At 40.0% G+C, this 20,325-nt stretch overlaps 1 protein-coding gene across 3 annotated transcripts in view; it reads left to right on the top strand.

Annotated features, from left to right (window-relative positions):
- The window catches only part of ASH1L (ASH1 like histone lysine methyltransferase), a 188,771-nt gene extending 171,139 nt beyond the window's left edge, over nt 1–17,632 (top strand). For all 3 annotated transcript variants that reach the window (XM_053666283.1, XM_037132526.2, XM_053666284.1), the window contains 11 exons: nt 1,570–1,624; nt 1,707–1,839; nt 2,893–3,141; nt 3,945–4,031; nt 4,984–5,074; nt 5,711–5,849; nt 5,961–6,133; nt 7,428–7,594; nt 9,752–9,792; nt 10,686–10,987; nt 15,169–17,632. In XM_053666283.1, the coding sequence (XP_053522258.1) occupies nt 1,570–1,624; nt 1,707–1,839; nt 2,893–3,141; nt 3,945–4,031; nt 4,984–5,074; nt 5,711–5,849; nt 5,961–6,133; nt 7,428–7,594; nt 9,752–9,792; nt 10,686–10,987; nt 15,169–15,260 (1,529 nt within the window). In that variant the 3' untranslated portion in view covers nt 15,261–17,632. The remainder of the gene's footprint in view (nt 1–1,569; nt 1,625–1,706; nt 1,840–2,892; nt 3,142–3,944; nt 4,032–4,983; nt 5,075–5,710; nt 5,850–5,960; nt 6,134–7,427; nt 7,595–9,751; nt 9,793–10,685; nt 10,988–15,168) is intronic.
- The last annotated feature ends 2,693 nt before the right edge of the window (nt 17,633–20,325 follow it).

Raw genomic sequence — 20,325 nt, forward strand, 5'->3', positions numbered from 1 at the left:
GCCGCCTGCACTCCTGAGCTCCAGAGCTCCAGAGCTCCAGAGCTCCCTTGAGCTCCAGAGCTCCCCTGAGCTCCTGGGTCCATCCAGCGGATCTTTTTTGCCCCCCTCCCCCGACCCCGGTCTGCTGCTGACTCCGCCCCTCATACTGGTCTGGATGAACGGTTCGTTGTTAGACTTCCGTACAGTTCCATTTTTTGTCTATTTTGGCTGCATTTTGTTACTAAAACTTTGTTGTCTTTAAACTTGGTTGTGTGAGGAAGCACAGTGTTTCCACCTATTCCTCCATCTTGGCCGGAAGTCCTGTACATGACTTTTTATGACCAGGAAATTTGGAGATATTTAATATGAGAGCTTTTAACACATAATTGCAGCTTTTTGCCATCAACTTTGGCTGGTCTTCTCTTCCTTTTCCTAAATTCTGAGAATTTTTTTTTCTCTTTCTCTGTTTTTCTTCATATTTTAGAACTCCCATTTCACAGAATTTTTATTATTAATTATTATTATTATTGATTTTGGGATTGGGGTAGAGAGAGAAACATTGATTTGTTTTTTACTTATTTATGCATTCATTGGTTGATTCTTGTATGTACCCTGACCAGGAATTAGACCCACGACTTTGACTTATTGGTACAATACTCTAACCAAGTGTGCTACCTGGCCAGGGCCTTTTTGTATTTTAGTAGCTTTTTACAGTTTTGTTAACCTAAGGTAATAGAGATGAAAAAGAGAACCAACCAGTTCTAAAATGTAAAGTGTTGTGACAGCTATGCCCTTCCCATTCCCTAAGAATAACAGATCTGCATTCTCAACCAGCTTCATCTGATCTAAGGTGAAACTGCAATAGATACATCTACATGTCTACTACATTCTGGGCAAGAAACAACAGGGTGTATATATATATATACACACACACACACACACACACATATATAATGTAATATTATAATACATATTATTATGTAATTATATATTATTGCTTTATTACATAGCATATTGTATAATATAATATTTATATTTGTGGTATATATTAAATTGCTAGAAATCAAGTGAGGAGTAGCCCCACAGCATGATTTCTATTTTTATAATACAAAGTAAGCATTATAATAATACAGGACTCCAGAAAATATTTACAGTACTCAATTATCCATTATCTGTAATTTAATTGAATCCAAACCAACAGAGTAATACTAACGAGAACTAGAAAACATTTCTGGATGAGATAATCTTTGCTGTAATATGAATTCTTGAGCTGAAATTCGCACTAAGGGACCTAGCTACCTAAATAAGTTCCCATCTCTCATTCTTCATAGAAGGCTTTTCTTATTACCCACCTAACATTGTGTTACATTTCAAGTATATATACATATCTTTTGTATTTCAGATAATTCTGGAAGTGTCTTCTGATCCCTGCCTTTACCTACATTTCTGAAAAATCCTTGCATTTGTCATAGCTAGGCTTCAAAAAAAAGAAAAAAAAACAACTTAGATTTCTTTTTCTAACTTAATTTTAGGGATTCTGTCTCCCTTGTGTCATATAGTCCTTCTATTAAACCCTGCATTCTTTTGTAGATTCTTCCCGACAAGCACTGGCGGCACCACTTTTGAACCTCCCCCCAAAGAAAAAGTAAGTTCATGTATGTGGGAATCATTTGAATTTTAGAAAAGTACTGGGTGTACCAGATTGACATCTTGGCTTTATGTTCCAGGAATGCTGATTATTACGAGAAGATCTCTGATCCCCTAGATCTTTCTACCATAGAGAAGCAGATCCTCATTGGTTATTATAAAACAGTGGAGGCTTTTGATGCTGACATGCTCAAGGTTTTTCGGAACGCTGAGGTATTTCTCACTGACTTCAAACACAAATTTAAGGAGTTTGTTCTGAAGAAAAGACTAGGAGTTTTAAGATTTTTACCTCCTTCTGTCAAACTTCATATGTCTGGTTAAGAAAGGCAGCAGTTGTCTTTTTTATTTTTTGCTTACCCTTAGGATAAATATTACAGAGTACTAAATATTATAGAATATTGTATAATAAAGACATTTATGACTAAAATGGAAGGTTAAATCACACTCCTCAAGAAAACAGTTTTTGTACAAACCTAATTTAAGTATTGAATCTTCATATAACAGACATTTTACTACATTTAAATAATATCTACAATTTTTTCCTTAAGACAGTAAGTTTATATGAAATACAGAGAAGTATTATAAGTAATTATAAATATATCTTAACAGTGGAATTTAGGGGCATTGCATGAGTAAGTTGTAGAGTAGGTGAAGCTTATTAGGAGGTGATTTTGAACTGATTGAAAGGAGAGGACGGAATAATGTATGGTGCACAGAGGAGAGGAAACTATTCCGTGGTTTTTGAAATGCCTCAAAGAGGTGTTTGAAGGATAAAAGAGGCTACTAGCTGAAGGAAGAATTAATGTTGAAGACAAGAAATGAGAGAATGACATGTAGTGGAAGAATTAGAGCAATCTTGAATGATAACATGCTTTTTATTGAGACGCAGCTTTTATATATATATTTAAAGCTTTTAGCTCTGTCCCTAATATCTGCAAGACAAAAGTAAATGAGCTCTCCACAGCATTATTCTTAATGATATTAACTCATATTTCATGGTCACTGTGTATTTTATCAAGTGGACAGTAAGACCTATGAAAGGAGTTGAATGGCAGAGCAATAGAGCAAATGGAAAAATTACCATGCAGATTCTAATGTTAATTCATCTTAGTTCAGGTTGTTTTCAGATGCCTGGCGCTATGCTTGATGGTATTGAATACCTGTTAATCAAAATAGGAGGATAAAAAAATCCTGCTACCTCTTCAAGTATATTTCTAAGCCATATTGAGAAGACCAAACATGATTTCTTTCTTCTGCTTTCTTCAGAAGTACTACGGGCGTAAATCCCCAGTTGGAAGAGATGTTTGCCGCCTGCGAAAGGCCTATTATAACGCCCGGCATGAGGCATCAGCCCAAATCGATGAGATTGTGGGAGAGACAGCAAGTGAGGCAGACAGCAGTGAGACCTCAGTCTCTGAGAAGGAGAATGGGCATGAGAAGGATGATGATGTTATCCGCTGTATCTGTGGCCTCTACAAGGACGAAGGCCTCATGATCCAGTGTGACAAGTGCATGGTGAGGGTCAGGAGGTGAAGCAGAAACGTAGTCCTGATGAACACGGTGATCACATTTGAAGAAGTAGCCCGTGTCTCTTTTGACCTGGTGTGATAGGCTTTTTATAAACTTTAACTTTTTGCCTTGGTTTCTTTTATCTCTCACTGTCTACCATATTGTTTTTCTTCTTTTTTATATTTGTCTGTTTCATTTTATCCTCCCTTCTTTCTGCCCACTTTCCATCTGGATCAAGAAGAATGATAGTATTTATGATAGTGCCTTATCTTGAAGAGATACTACATTCTTTATAGCATTGATGCAGTTGGAGTGTAGTATATAGAGCTCCTGAGGAAGGAGTCAAGGCCTCAATTTAAGCCCTAGTATCTGCTTTTGATGTATCTAAACTTGTAATCTATAGAAAGTGGAGCTACACATAAGATTGTTGGGAAATATAATTAGATAAGGATAAGTAAAAATATTTTGTAACTGTTAAAGCCTTTCATGGTAACTATATCATTGATGTATATTATTTATTAAGTAATAAATTTGGTACTGTATTTATTCCTTTTCCCCATTCACTATCCATCTTTCTATTTTATTTGCCCAGATCTATATTGTGAACCAGTCTGTATACTAGTGTTCAGCCAAGGCTTTCTTCTTTTTGCCCCTATTTCATCCAGTTTTTCACATGCCTACTTATCTCTTAATTAATTCCTGTTTTATTTTACCCTCTCTCGTTAATTTTTTTTTCTTAGCCCCCAGGACTTCTCAGTAAGTCTTAAGACTTCCCCCCTTTCCCCCCACCGCACTTGTTTTTTCTACAGGTGTGGCAGCACTGCGACTGTATGGGAGTGAACTCGGATGTGGAGCACTACCTTTGTGAGCAGTGCGACCCAAGGCCCATGGACAGAGTAAGCTGTTTTCTGATAGTACTCCGATCTAAAAATAGGAGATGTAGTGCATGATATCTTCTTGTCTGCCCTGCTCCTGGTGTACGGAATTGCCTTTGATAAGTCATTCCAACCTCTGGGCATCAGTTTCTTATACTTTACATTGAGGGTAATAATTCTGTCCTTTCTTTTTTTAGGAGTGTGATCAAATGAAATAAAATGTCTAGAAATCTGTGGAAAGAATAATACTATATAAAACTATGGTTTTTATAAACACTATCAGCTATTTATAAAAGAAGTTGCTTGTAAAACCTGGTACTGTAAATACTACTTATGTCAAGCAGTGTTTAAGTGAGAAGAGCACTTGACTCAGAGTCAGCAAAAGTTAACCTTAGCTCCACACTCCAGGAAAGACTGTGGATTGGGTAGCTTGCGCAAGGTATTAAATGGCATTTTTGTTTTGGCTCCACTATATTTATGTGTGCGATACTGGGAAAGTCACCTCTATAAAAAAGAGGTATTTAGGCATTATTTTTTAACAGTGGTGCTAATATCATTTTGAGTGAACAGCTTTATGTTGTGAGGAGTGCATTGCAGAATACTTGGTATCTCTCGCCTGTGGGAACTAAATGCTAGTAGCTCCCCCAATTGTTGTGACCAAGTGCCCATTTATACATTTTCAGATGCCTTCTAGATGGCACAGAACAACAGCACAATTAGTGCTTCATAGCATATAGTTTGGGGTACTTAGCCTGTTCGTTTTGTCCTCTACCTTTATTTTCCCAAGTTTAACAACTCCAGTTGCTTTCATATTTTGTTACATGTCTGTGGTGTGTCAAAATGACTAAAAGTTAAGTCTTAATTGGTTGGGAATTCCTGGTTTTAGTTCTCTTCCTCTTGAATAGAGATCAGCAGCAGGCTGGACTACTAGTAGTAGTCCCAGCCTCATCCATTGGCATTCTGCTCTTCTTAGGAGGTACCCATGATCCCTCGGCCCCATTATGCTCAACCTGGCTGTGTCTACTTCATCTGTTTGCTCCGAGATGACTTGCTGCTTCGTCAAGGTACGTACACAGGAGCTCGCCCTGCTTGTCAAAGCTGACCTTTCTGGATAGTAGAAGGTGTGTGCTGTCTGCACAATAGTCATTGACTCCATATGACCTTCAGTAACAATAAAATTAAGATTTTTATATCCTTCAGTCCTTAGGCTTACATACATTTCCCCTTTACCAAATAAAACTAATGTGGAGAGAACAGGATGTTAGAAAGCTAATTTTAAGACTAGGAAGGACGTAGAAGATTCTAAAAGATGGAAGATCTCAATCATGTCACTTTCATTGTCTAGAGTTTAGTTACCATTAAACTGCTGATTGGATATATTGTTTTAGATTTTAAGTTCTTTCTGTGTAGTACACCTTGGGTCAGACCAAGGGTACCTAATTCATGCAGGAATCGGCCCTGGACAGGTAGCTCAATTGATTAGAGTGTCATCCTGATACCCCAAGGTTGTAGGTTCAGTCCCTGGTCGGGGCACATGCAAGAATCAATCAATGAACGTGTAAGTAAGTGGAACAACAAACCAATGTTTCTCTCACTCCTTTCCTCTCTCTCTCTCAAAATGAATAAATAAATAAATTTTTTAAGAAAAGAATTCACGCAGGAAGCATTTTAACCTTCTCCTGTATTCTCTGCCTTCCTAGGTGACTGTGTATATCTGATGAGGGATAGTCGACGCACCCCTGATGGCCACCCAGTCCGTCAGTCCTATCGACTGTTATCTCACATTAACAGAGATAAACTTGACATCTTCCGCATTGAGAAGCTTTGGAAGAATGAGAAGTATGTATTGAGATCCTTTTTCTTCCAGTTGTGCCCTCCCTGCACAGAGCTTAATATTCACTAGGATCTTGCTAACGAACTAAACCTCTCCCTTCTCTTTTGTATTTTTAGAGAGGAACGGTTTGCCTTTGGCCACCATTATTTCCGTCCCCATGAAACTCACCATTCTCCATCACGTCGGTTCTATCACAATGAATTATTTCGGGTGCCACTGTATGAGATCATTCCCTTGGAGGCAGTAGTGGGGACCTGCTGTGTATTGGACCTTTATACATATTGCAAAGGTAATATGATCTGGGCTGCTTAAGAAATGACCTATATCCCCTAATCATTGAACTATATATAACTACCCACGTCATTCTTACTGTTTGTGTCTGATAAAAGATTGTCCAAAGTTAGAGAGCTATGCTATGTTACTTTTTTTTTAAGATTTTATTTATTTATTTATTTATTTATTTATTTATTTTTAGAGAAAGGGGAAGGGAGGAAGAAAAAGAGGGAGAGAAACATCAGTGTGTGGTTCCCTCTTGTATACCCCCAACTGGGACCTGGCCCACAATCCAGGCATGTACCCTAACTGGGAACCAGCAACCCTTTGGTTTGTAGGCCAGTACTCAATCCACTGAGCCATACCAGCCAGGGCTATTTTTTTCTTTCTTTTACCAAGTTCTTGGTACTCAATGTTTATTGTTTTTATCTTTTTTATTTGTAATAGTGCATAGTTGGCACTTTCTTAGTGTTTGTGGGAAAATTATGTTCCTTCATCACCAGTTCCAAAATTCTTAAGGCCATCATCAACTCTATACATTAAACAAACAAAAGAAAAGCACAAAAGTTTTATAAGCTTCATGGTTAACAATGTAGGCTAATTTCATAATTCCCATTCCACCACTTTTTACCTATGTGTCCTTGGACAAGGCACTTTACCTATTGTAAATGGGGATTATTGGAGTAGGGGGAGGTATAAAGGGACTGTGATAATGGGGAAAAATACAGTAGAGATTAAATAAAAAATGGATTAGTTTATATTCTAGGGTTTTGTAAAGATTAAATGAAATCATCTACAAAAGCACTTAGCCCAGTTTATGGTCACAGTAAAAAGTTCAGCGTGTATTAGTTGTTGCAATTTAGTCGTAGCAAAGTGGTCCAAAAGAATACATATCCTATTCAAAAACGTGTCTATTTGGAGCTTTGTGCTACTAATGACACTTCCGTTCCCCCAGTTACAAAGTGTTCATTTCCAAATATGCTTTCCTTATTTATACTGCCCTTCTTTTCTCAAAACTTCCCCATATTCTGCTCTGTTTTCCCTCAAAAATCCCTGCAGTACTCCAATAATCATTTCTGTATTCTTTCCATCCCATAGTATGTCCTTCAACTCCTAGACACCCACTTTCCTTTTTTGTTGCTTGTATCTAAGAATTCTCCTTTCTTCTGCAGTCACCAAATGCTTAGTAATAGCTATAGTATTTCCCTCTTAAAGGGTCTAACTGCTCTCCCAGTGGTGTGGTAATATCTGGCCAGCTCAGGGAGAGAAGGGAAAATTGGAGGATTATGTAACCATGTTTGGACCCATAGGGAGACCCAAAGGAGTAAAGGAGCAAGACGTGTACATCTGTGATTATCGGCTTGACAAGTCAGCACACCTGTTTTACAAGATCCACCGGAACCGCTATCCTGTCTGTACCAAGCCCTATGCCTTTGATCACTTCACCAAGAAGCTCACTCCCAAAAGAGATTTTTTGGTAAGTCTCCTTTCTACCCTAACTGTATGCATCAGGACTGTCTAGTTCATGCATGGAATTCACAGAGTAAGAATTCTCAAGTGGCTCACTGCTTCGTCATCCTGTTTCTATCCCAAACTCTAGAAGTCTCCATCTCTATCTGGGATGTTTGCATAAACACATTTGTTCTGCATTTCCTGGCATGAGCTAGTTCTCAGGAAATTTTTGATTTCCTGATTACACTTTAGTCAGGTTTTCATCCTTTTTCTCTCTTACCTCTTTATAATCTTTGCCCTTGATCCCCATATTACAGTTTTTTGTTTTGTTTTTTACACCCATAATTTTAAAAAGCAAGTAGAATCTAGAACCCCAAGAAACCTTTGGCGAAAATAGTTCAGTGTTTTTTCTGTTTGTCACCGGGTTTAAAATAGAAGACATCATTATACAAAATTTTTAAAGTACAAAGCATTAAGAAGAAAATTGTATCCAGTCATGCACTGCATAACTCTGGTGGTCCCATAAAGTTATAAAAGAGCTGAAAAATTCCTGTCACCTGGTAACTCTGTAACATTTAGCACAGTGCATCACTCGCATGTGTTGTGGGGATGCTGCTGTAGAGAAACCTACTGCGCTTCTACTCATATAAATGTACAGCACATACAATTATGTACAGTACATAATTCTTGATAATGATAATGAACAACTATTACTTTATTATGTATTTACTATACTTTTCATTGTTATTTTAAAGTGTATTTCTGCTTATCAAAAAAAAGAAAATTTGCTGTAAACAGTATGCCGTGTTAAAGCAGCAACAAACTCACATCTCAGGTTTATTGCATTTCTTAATCGCATCATTTTCTCTTGTGCTTGATTTCATTTTGTGTTGTTTTATAAGCTTGGTATAGCCTAAGCGTACTGTTTATAAAGTCTAGAGTAGTTTACAATAATGTTCTAGGCCTTCACATTTACTCACTACTCACTTACTGACTCAATCCAGAGCAACTTCCAGTCTTGCTAGGTTCCATTCATGGAAAGTGTCCTATACAGGTGCACCATTTTTTTTATCCTCTAAATTGTTTTTGAAAGATTTTATTTTTAGAGAGGGGAAGGGAGAAAGAGGGGGAGAGAAATATCAATGTGTTTGCCCCTCACACACCCCCTACTGGGGATCTGGCATGCAACCCAGGTATGTGCCCTGACTGGAAATTGAACCAGCAACCCTTTGGTTCGCAGGCCTATGCTCAATCTACCGAGCCACACCAGCCAGGGCCCTTTTTAAAACATCTTTTATACTATATTTTTACTGTATCTTTTCTGTGTTTAGATACACATGCTTACCATTGGGTTACAGATGCCTGCAGTATCTAGTACAGTAACATCCTATGGAGGAGCAATAGGCTGTACCCTATAGCCTAGGTGTGTAATAGGCAATACCATCTAGATTTGTGTACAAGTACTCTATATAATGTTCACACAAAAACAAAATCGTCCTACCACACGTTTCCCATCATTAACTGGCACATAACTGTATTATCTTTCTACCCAAACCACTGTTAATATTTTTCTTATCAGCCTTTTTCCTATGTGTATTTTTCTTTTGAATTGTTGTGAACTTACTCCTCTGATTATTTTGTGTTTGGTCACTTCATAAAGTGTTGGTCACTCATCCATCTCTTTGCTATAATGTAACCCTGGACTGAGCTCTCCTCATCCTCTTCTTCTAAGGGAGCCTGTCAAAATTCATAGCTGTCAAACTGGAATGCTTGGAAGTAGTCTAACCAGAAAGCACACCTTTATGCGCTTGTTTTCCTATTATTATTTTTAGACTTCTCTAAGTAGGTATTTATTCTGTATTCTTTCTACCCACCACCAAGCCCTTCCTCTCCTTAGACTTCTTAGGTCTTGGTTGCTTAGTCAACAGGTCACTGATTAGCTTGAAACCCCAAGCTTAACTAGACAAAAGAATTGTGAGCCTACCGTTTTTCTTGAGTAGGCTTACAAATAGTAAAAATCACTGTGGCCTACAGATTAATAAAAGTACTGAATTTATGACTTTAAAATATGGTTGTCCAGCTTATAAAGGCGTTAGCCCCTATTTTTCCTTCCTTTACCTCCCTATCCTGAGTTGGCGCCAGCTTCCGCAGTACACTTACTGCTTCTTTTTCTTCTCTGCAGCCTCATTATGTTCCAGACAACTACAAGCGGAACGGAGGGCGGTGAGTCCAGTGGGGATGTGAAGAGCCTAAGGGGTTCACCAACAACCTGAATGGAACAAGAACAACCCCCTACCCACTCTGACCGACCCCTAGGATTGGGGATTCTCTGACAGAGTAGTCTAATGTAGTGCCAGGAGGAAGGGCAGAGAAAGAGATTTTGCAAGGATTACCAGTAAAGAACAGCATTTGGAGCAGAGGTCTAGGCAAATGCAGAAAAGTTTTGTTTTTAGGTTTCTGTGAGCTTTACCCATTATGCCAAGGTATATCAGCTCTTGGGACCTTCGTCAAGGAACAAACATAAGCTAGAAATGCAGTTTCAGCTGAGCAGTTTGACTTACAGTTTTTATTTGTGTTTGTTTTGTACATAATGGATATTCTTGCAGAAGGGTCACTGAAGGCTTTTTCTTCAGTTTCTTTTTCTGTTGAATGGCAGTATAACTGGTTTACCTACATCATCAGTATCTTACCGTAAGGGGAAAAGATACCGGATAATAGATGTGAAAAGAGATTTAGGAAAAGTAAAAATTTCATTGAAATACTTATTGTAGTTGAACTGATTGTATTCCAGAGTGGCATCATACTTCTCTGTACACATGAAGCAGTCAGTTAAAACTAGCTAAGCAGTTTTACCACCTCTGATATATTTTATGGATTTGTTGGATTCCTGCAAAAAAGAAGAAAAATTGAATTTTACAAATCGAAATTAAATTTCAGAAAAAAGTGGTGATTTGTTCAAATAATAATAATGGGAAGACCAGAGACAAGTTTCTTACCTCTTAAGCCAAGGCTCTAACAGCTAGGCTTTAGGATCTCAAAGTGTCTTCCCTTCATGCCCCTTCCACCTACTAGTGTCCTTCTCACACTTACTCTAAGTTTACATACCCTTCTGGCAGATCGTCCTGGAAGTCTGAGCGTTCCAAGGCACCCCTAAAAGACTTGGGCCAGGAGGATGATGCTCTGCCCTTAATTGAAGAGGTTCTGGCCAGTCAAGAGCAAGCAGCCAGTGAGATGCCAAGCCTGGAGGAGCCAGAACAGGAGGGGGCTACTGCTGAAGTCAGTGAGGGTGGAAAAAAAACAGAAGAGAGTGGTCAAGAAGCCCAGTCAGCCTGTACCCCTGAGGAACGACGGCATAACCAACGGGAACGACTCAACCAGATACTGCTCAATCTCCTTGACAAAATCCCGGGGAAAAATGGTAAGAAGAATCAGACTAATATCTAGTGTTTAAAATAAACAGAGAATGAGAGGAGGGGAAATGAGAAAGAACATCTTCTAATTATTTGTCCATAATGGAAAGTATTCTTAAAAAAGGGTATAGTTCTTTCATGGGCCTGCTTTTAGTTATATCTTGGGAAGGAAACTGTGAGAGGTGAGAGGATCTCCTCCCTAGAGAACAAGTTTTGTTTATTTTGTTTGTTTGTTCTTTAATTTTTTTAAATATATTTTATTAATTATGCCATTACAGTTGTTCTATTTTCCCCCTTCATTCCCCCCCACCCTGCACACCCCCTCCCCCACCATTACCCCCCCTTTAGTTTATGAACACATGTCTCAAGTTCTTTAGATTCTATATTTCCCCTACTATTCTTGCCCTCCCCCGTCTATTTTCTACCTACAGTCTATGCTACTTATTCTCCGTACCTTCTCCCCCCTTCTCCTCCCACTCTCCTGTCGCTAAACCTCCATGTGATCTTCATTTCTATGGTTCTGCTCCTGATCTAGCTGTCCTCTTAGTTTGCTTTTGTTTTAGTGTGGTTGTTAATAAATGTGAGTTTGCTGTCCTTTCACTGTTCACCTTTTTTATCTTCTTTTTCTTAGATAAGTCCCTTCAGCATTTCATTTAACAAATGCTTGGTGATGATGAATTCCTTTAACTTGACCTTATCTGAGAAGCACTTTATCTTCCATTCTGTTCTAAATGAAAGCTTTGCTGGATAGAGTAATCTTGGATGTAGGTCCTTGTCTTTCATGATTTGGAATACTGCTTTCCAGCCCCTTCCTGCCTCTAAGGTACAGTCTGACAGTCTGATGGGAACTCCTTTGTAGGTGACTGTTCCCTTATCTCTTGCTGCTTCTAGAATTCTCTCCTTCATTTTAATCTTGGGTAATGCAATTATGATGTGTCTTGGTGTGTTCCTCCTTGGGTCCAACTTATTTGGGACTCTCTGAGCTTCCTGGATTTCCTGGAAGTTTATTGCCTTTGCCAGAATGGGGAAGTTCTCTTTTATTATTTGTTCAAATAACTTTTCCACTTGTTGCTCTTCTTCTTCCCCTCCTGGTACCTCTATGATTTGGATGTTGGAATGTTTAAAGATGTCCTGGAGGTTCCTAAACCTCTCCTCATTTTTTTGAATTCTTGTTTCTTCAGTCTATTCTGGTTGGATGTTTCTTTCTTCCTTCTGCTCCACACCATTGATTTGAGTCCTGGTTTCCTTCCCTTCACTCTTGGTTCCCTCTACATTTTCCTTATTTCACTTAGCATAGGCTTTATTTTTTTCATCTGATTTGTGACCAAATTCAAACAATTCTGTGAGCATCCTCTTCACCAGTGCTTTGAACTGTGCATCTGATAGATTGGCTGACTCTTCATCACTTAGTTGTATGTTTTCTGGAGGTTTGATGTGTTCTTTCATTTGAGCCTTTTTTTTTTTGGGTCTCAGTACTCCTATTAACGTAGTAAGGGGTGGGGCCCTAGGTGTTCACCAGGGCGGGGCAACCCATGTTGCTCTGTTGTGACGCAGTATGTGGGGGAGGAGTCTGAGAGGGAACAATGCCACTTGGTCAGCTTTCTGCCAGTTTTCAGTCACTTCTGCCGCTACCCACAATCAAATTGGCCCCTTCTGGTGGTGATTCCCAGGTGGGTGGGCTTGTGCACATTTTAGGACCCTGTGGATCTCTCCAGTGAACTCTCTTGTGAGGCTGGGAGTTCTCCTGCTGCCTCAACCCCCGCAGGTATTTTCAGGCAGAGGCTTTGAGGCTTTGTTTTTCTGAACTGGAACCCTGGATCGCATGGTCTGTCTCACTCCCCAGTTGTTCTGCATTCAAATGTGGGACCACCCAGTCTGCCAGCCACCACCTTGCCAAGAGTCCTCTTTGCCCTTCGAGTCCTCTCCACCCAGCTGCCTGTCTCCACCCCTCCCATGGGTCTGGGTGAATGTTTTCTTTTCTTTATTTTTTTTTTAAATTTTTTTACTGATTATGCTGTTACAGTTGTTCTATTTCCCCTTTCATTCTCCTCCACCCTACCCCCCCATCACCATTACCCCCCCTTTAGTTTATGACCATGTGGCTCAAGTCCTTTAGATTCTATATTTCCCATGCTATTCTTGCCCCCCCATCTATTTTCTATCTACTGTCTATGCTACTTATTTTCTGTACCTTCTCCCCCCTTCTCCTCCTCCCACTCCCCTGTTGCTAACCCTCCTTGAGATCTTCATTTCTGTGTTTCCACTCCTGATCTAGCTGTCCTTTTAGTTTGCTTTCGTTTTAGGTGTGGTTGTTAATAACTGTGAGTTTGTTGTCCTTTCACTGTTCATGTTTCTTTAACTTCTTTTTCTTAGATAAGTCCCTTTAACATTTCATATAATAAGGGCTTGGTGATGATGAACTCCTTGAATTTGATCTTATCTGAGAAGCACTTTATCTGTCCTTCCATTCTAAATGAAAGTTTTGCTGGATAGAGCAATCTTGGTTGTAGGTCTTTGGATTTCATGACTTGGAATACATCTTTCCAGCCCCTTCTTGCCTGTAAGGTCTCTTTTGAGAAATCCGCTGACAGTCTGATGGGAACTCCTTTGTAGGTGACTGTCCCCTTAGCTCTTGCTGCTTCTAAGATTCTCTCCTTCATTTTAATTTTGGCTAATGTAATTATGATGTGCCTTGGTGTGTTCCATCTTGGGTCCAACTTCTTTGGTACTCTCTGAGCTTCCTGGATTTCCTGGAAGTCTATTTCCTTTGCCAGATTGGGGAAATTCTCCTTTATTATTTGTTCAAATAAGTTTTCCACTGGTGGCTGTGCCTTTCCCCCTTCTGGTACCCCTATAATTCGGATGTTGGAGCGTTTAAAGATGTCCTGGAGGTTCCTAAGGCTCTCCTCATTTCTTTGAATTCTTGCTTCCTGACTCTTTTCTGTTTGGCCATTATTTGCTTTCTTTTGGTCCACTCCATTGATTTGAGTCCCAGTTTTCTTTTCATTGCTATTGGTGTCCTGTGCAATTCCATTCATTTTAATTAGTTTCACCTTCATATATTTGTCTAATTTGTGGCTATAATCAACCAGTTCTGTGAGGATCCTGATCACCAGTGTTTTAAACTGTGCGTCTGAGAGTTTTGCTATTTCTTCATCACTTAGATCTATAGGCTCTGGGGCTTTGAGATCTTCTTGCGCCATTTTTGGTCTGTTCGCACCCTTTAAGTGTGAGAAGCGGCGCCTTGGACTCCCAGGGCGCTGGGTTGTGACGCTGTATGTGGGGGCGTGGTCTGAGCAGGGAAATGGCGACCCCCTCTGCTGTTTCTCACAGCTGGGTGAGGAGCAGCACCTTAGGTGGTTCAACTGGGCCGGGCAACTCAGAGTCGCTGGGTTATGACGCTGTATGTGGAGGTGGGGTCGGAGCAGGGAAATGGCGGCACCCTCCACTGCCGTTTGCTGCGGGGACCCACTGGCCCCGGTCCAACCGCCCCCTCACTCGCCTGTCCACCCGCGCACAAATGGGCGACCACAGTCAACACGCAGCCCCGGTCCCCCGCAGTCGCTCGCCTGGTCGCTCGTTCAGTCGCTCACTAGGTCCAACCCTGCGCCTGGATTCTGGGCGTCTGGATTCCGCACACCTGAGTCCGTCTGACCGAGTCCTCCTGTACAACCCCTCACCAGCCGCTGGTTTCGCCCCTTACCGGTCAGGCTGAAGAATTTGTTGTTAACGGACTTCCGAAAAGTTCAATTTTCTTTGTTCTGGCTGTGTTTTCTGTTGCTAATATTTAGTTGTCTCTAAACTTGGTTGTGTGAGAAGGCACGGCACATCCACCTATGCCTCCATCTTGGTGGAAGTCTGGATGAATGTTTTCTTCTTTAACCTCCTTGGTTGTTGAAGTTCCATACAGTTCAATTTTTTGTCAGTTCTGGTGGGGTTTTTTTTTGTTTTTAAATTTGTTGTCCTTATTTTGGTTGTGTGAGGAGGCACAGTGTGTCTACCTGCACCTCCATCTTGGCCGGAAGTCTGTTTTGTTTTTTTCTTTTAATCTAGGGCTGAGGAAGGCCTAAATTGCTTATAGGTCAGAAAAGGAATCATTGAGCTCCTTTGATCTTCTTAGAGCTCAAATCTGGAATAAGGAGTAGGCTGATGGATGGTGTTTGATCAACGTCCTTGGTTCTGTTTTCAGCTATCGATGTGACCTACTTGCTGGAGGAAGGATCAGGCAGGAAACTACGAAGGCGTACTCTGTTTATCCCAGAAAACAGCTTTCGGAAATGAACCTCAAAGAATGACAACCTCAAGCATCTCGGATCCAGTGGAGCCAACAATCCTGCCTCCTGTTCTCTGAATGTAGACAGGGGCGGGAAGGGTCCATCTAGCAAGGGGAATGGGGCGATGTCATTAACATTAGGTACTTAATAAACATTGGAGCTAGTGGAGAGGAAGAGGGAAGGGGATCTGTCTAACCAGTTCAATTTAACTTGTTTTCCTCTCCATTTATCTAGAAGGTTAAAAATAATGTAGGGAGGAGGATAGAGCACATTAAAGATGACCAAAACCACTGGTACTTTACAACACTTGCCCCTCCCCCAGCTTGGGTTTTCTGTCATGCTCTGATCCCACAGGCACTGCTAAGAAGCTGCTTCCCGTACCCAGGTGTGTGTAAGTCAAAGTCCAAAGGTATAGGGCCAGGAACCCCACCCATGCCTACTGTCTGTTTTCTGTGGGCTCTAAAAGCTATCCCAGAGACTTAAGACAGAAAACAGTAGCTGGGGCCTCTTTCCAGATCCCTAATTAGGAAAGTTTCTCTCCCCTTTCTTGCCCAACCAGGTCAAAGTTAAACATGAGTTGATAACTCAAAGCACTTGTAGCTATTGGCCCTCTCCCTACTCCTACTCCCCCAAATGGAATCATGGAATAGGGAAGGCCCCCATGGGGTCAGAGGGCACAGTACTTACTATAATTAACTTTGTTTTAACCTTTATAACCTGCCGAAAGTATTTTTTTCTAATGAGAAGGCCAGGCCCCCCACCCCAGCACATGTACGGTTTATGCGCTGTGGTTTGTGTGTGTCTGCTGTGCTGTGCGAATGGAAATTCATTTCAAAATAAAATCATTTTAAAAGCTACGTAAAAGTGAACTCTAACCCCCACCAAACAAAAGTCACTACATGAACTGTTGAACAGTATTCACCTATCAGAGTATTTGTTGTAAGTGTAGATTATCAATTGAAAACACTACTTTTGTTTTCTTTATTGTACAGTTTTTAATGTCCATCTCTTAAAGAGACAGTGTATTCTCCCCACCCCTAGTTCCATCTTTCCTCTACCCTCCTGATTATCAGGAGGGATATCCAGGGTGTTTCCTTCCTTCCCATTCTCTTGGCCAGAAGTTATCGGACAATACTGTCTCTTTAAAAATAAAATTTAAAAAAGTTTGCTTTGTTGTCTTCTCAGACATACATATGCATATACATTTTAGATGTTCTTATAAAAGATGGTTTTTAAATGTGCCAAGTTGTATGTGTGTATATATATGTGTGTGTGTATGTGTGTGTGTGTGTGTGTGTATATACACATCTGCTGCGTGATTAGCAAGCAATACAATAGTAAACAAGTCCCCATTACTTTTTTCTAATATTGGACCAATGCTGTCCTAATTGTACATTTTACCTTATGATGACGACACTCTGACTTGTTTAGGTAGAAACATTGACCACCTTCCATTCCATTAAATCTTTTTTCCTTTTTCTCCTTTCTATGTCAATCTTGAGGAAAAGACAAAAGAAACAGGGGATGCCAAAGATCCCCTTGAGCAGAGAAAAAGCAGAATAAATATTTTATTAAAGAAAAAAGAGAATTAAGAAAATAGTTTGGAGTATTTTCTTACCGTAGAGAAGCACTGTACATTACTAAGAGGCCCGGGTATAAGATACTCACATGTGGAGCTGGAGAAATCGCATGTCCAAGCCCATTTGAGTGGTTTCTTTTGGTTTTCATTTCAGGGAGCTGGGTGGGAGGGAGGTGGGGACAGGGGCACTTTGGGAGTCTCCTTTTAGTCAAAAGCAGGAAAGTGACAAGAAAGAGTTTAAAATTCAATATTTCTTTTAATAGTGTTAAACACTAAAATTTTAAAAAAGAAAAAAACTAAAAAGAAAAAAACTTTGTAAAATGTGTGAACAGAAGCAAAAGACACTACGCTCTGTCATTTTATCTTTCTTTTGTTGAAAGACTAAAAACTGAAATGTTTTTTAGACAATCAAATGTTAGGTAAGTGCAAAAAAACTTGTTTTTTCTTACTGGTGTAGAAATTAATGCCTTTTTTATTTTTCGGTTATTTTATAATAACGAAATTAAAAGAACCCCCTAGCTGCCAGGTGGGTTTTGGTGTTTGAAATGCGGGGCAAAGCACTACATCACTGCAAATAGATACAGTTAGTCTGCATGTCTGTAGGCTGTGTGATTGCGGAAAATATAAATGCTGCTAATATATTTCCTTTTTACAAAAGCATATCTAAATAGATGATTGTTTTGATGTTAATCTTTGTAAATTATGTATTACCAATTTTAACATTGGATGTAATTGCATAAAAAGCTTGCATCTCAATCCTTGAAAGTCTAGTATTAAATGGAAAAAACTTTTCCTAACTACAGAGTGGTGAACTTGCTATTTTTTTCCTCTTTCCTATCCTCCATTTATCTTCCAATATCTTCTCCATTTCGTTTCCAAAGAAATCTTGTTAAAACCGTATCATTGGCATCCTATTTGGCCCTTAGGGACACTCACCACTGTTGACTACTGGATTGGACAAAGGCATTTCCTCAATACTAGGATCTTTTTGGTCAGGGCCCAGCCTAACCATCTACACGTCTGACCCTTGTATACATGTACATCATCTGTATGTCATCTCATTTTATATTCATTAACCTCCAAGGTTCACAGTAATGGTGGGCCACATTTTTTTCACCCACAGCGTTAGACTTTTTCCATTGTAAGCAGTTTACATGTATTCACTTATTTAATTAATCTTCACAACAGCCTTTCTAGATAAGGTCACAAATCCCAGTTTTGTAGGTGTGGAAATTTAGACAGCAGAGCAGTTAACTAATTTGCCCATGGTATTATAGCTAGCTAGTTAATCCTCCAAACGGCCCTCTGTAATTATTCCCATTTTGTAAAAGCAAAAACTGAATGAAGCTCAGGAAGGTTAGTTAACTTGCCGGAAATCACCCTCTAATTAGTGTTGGAGCCAGAACCCCAAAATCTTGGTATTCATCATAGAGAAGTGTCAAAAACAGCCAGAGTGTGACTCTGCTAGGAAGGGTAAGTCTATTCCTGCCAACAACTGAAAGATCTAACAGAATATTGTCCCAGACATGGGTCAGGCATCTAGGCTTTTTCAGCTAGAATACAGTTGCTCAGAAGCACCAAGACAATTGATTACAAGGGCTCAATCTTGCCCTGGCTAGCGTGACTCAATGGATTAAGTGCCAGCCTGTGAACTGAAAGGTTGCCATTTAGATCCCCAGTGAGGGCACATGCCTAGGTTGCAGGCCAGGTCCCCCATTTGGGGCATTGCGACCAACTGATGTAGCTCTCACACAATTATGTTTCTTTCTCTCCCGTCCCCTCTCTAAAAATAAGGGGGAAAAAAGCTCAATCTCTACTGTTACAAGGGCTGGTTCACCCCCACAGGTATAATACCTCTTCATGACTGCAAAAACAATACATTAGTAGTTAATTTTTCTCAATTTGTTTATGTTGAATTTTTTAAAACACTGGTATCTACTATAGGTGTTCTAGATAATATATAATAATAGTTTACAACTACATCTAATTTCATATCAGCGTTTGGTCTGTTTTCATGATGTTCTGCAATGAAGTCCCACTGCTCTGTTGCCACATTGCACAATCCTAAGAATCATAAAGCTCTGACTGCAGATGTCACTAAATCTCACTGATGTTCCAACACTACTTACCTTAGGACTCTTACTAGGAGTCCCTGCTGTAAAACCAAGTAAATGGGGCTAGGAGTCAGGAAAAGGAATGGTAGGTTGAGTCCGTGGGAAATAGCTCTGTATCAATATGAGATTTCTGAAACTTGAGAAATCAGCCCCTGCCTCCCCAAGAGCACTCTGCAGATTGCACTTTGACAAATGTTGGTCCCAAAGTCCAAGCATGGTAGTCTTCCACATTTACTGTTTTATAACTTAAAACATTGTAAAAATAAAACAACTTTTGCAATAGTAATTAATTGAAGAAGCTTCATAAACTTGAGTACTCAGACTCCCAAAAATATAGCCAGGAATCCCCGAGGCTCTCAGAATCTAGATAGTGAAACATCGCTCCAGAACACACCTTTCGAAATGCAAATCAAGGTCAAAATTGAGAGGGCAGCCAAACAAACGCAAAATAAAAGCAAGGAGCGGATGGGTAAGAACTGGCCAGGAATGGGATCTAGTAAGTCCCGGAAAATGACAAAAGTATGAGACATTTGAGGCTAACCAAAGCCTCGAGTACTTACGAAGCTTTGCATCTTTTTATTTCCCCCTCTCCCAGTACCAGCATGTTGTCCTCTCCAACCAAGTTCCCAAAGATGGAGGAAAACGTGCAGATATCCTTCCTGTGTTTTACTACATAGTTCTCACCTTCCCCCTAACTTGCCTGTTGCCTGGTTATAATTACTGTATAGCTTTCTATTCTTCTAACCTTTTGGTTATTCTCAAGGCAATCATTTATAGTGGTTTCCAACCCCATCCTCAAAGTTCCAGAGCATTTTAACTATTCTCATTTCAAAAGAATGAAATTGATTAACTCCTAACAAAGTTGTAGATGTCAAGTTTTTGTGATTTCTGAAATTGTATTACCACAGAAGGGTGATGTTAAATAGAGAAAAATGTGTCACTTAATGCACCTCTAATCCTTCCCCTTCCCTCGGATACAGATGTAATGAGTACAGTTTCAAGGGCTATGTCTTCCCTACTCTGCCATATTTACTCAGGCTTCTACCTATCAGTCTCAGAAAACAAAGCAATTAAAAGTCACAAAATAGCCCTAGCTGGTGTGGCTCAGTGGATTGAGCGCAGGCCTGCGAACCAAACAACCAAGGTTCGATTCCCAGTCAGGGCATGTGCCTGGGTTGCAGGCCGGTTCCCACCAGGGGGTGCAGGAGAGGCAACCATACATTGATATTTCTCTCCCTCTCTCCTTCCCTTCCCTTCTAAAGATAAATAAAATCTTTTAAAAAAATCTCAAATAGGCACATTTGAGATTCAGACACAACCAAGGACCACTTCTCCATTCCTCAGGAAACAGTAAGAACTGAATCTGGGCTGGGAAGGAA

This window comes from Artibeus jamaicensis, unplaced genomic scaffold (assembly GCF_021234435.1).
Source record: "Artibeus jamaicensis isolate MK-2021 breed Jamaican fruit bat unplaced genomic scaffold, CSHL_Jam_final contig_447, whole genome shotgun sequence".
NCBI lineage: Eukaryota > Metazoa > Chordata > Mammalia > Chiroptera > Phyllostomidae > Artibeus > Artibeus jamaicensis.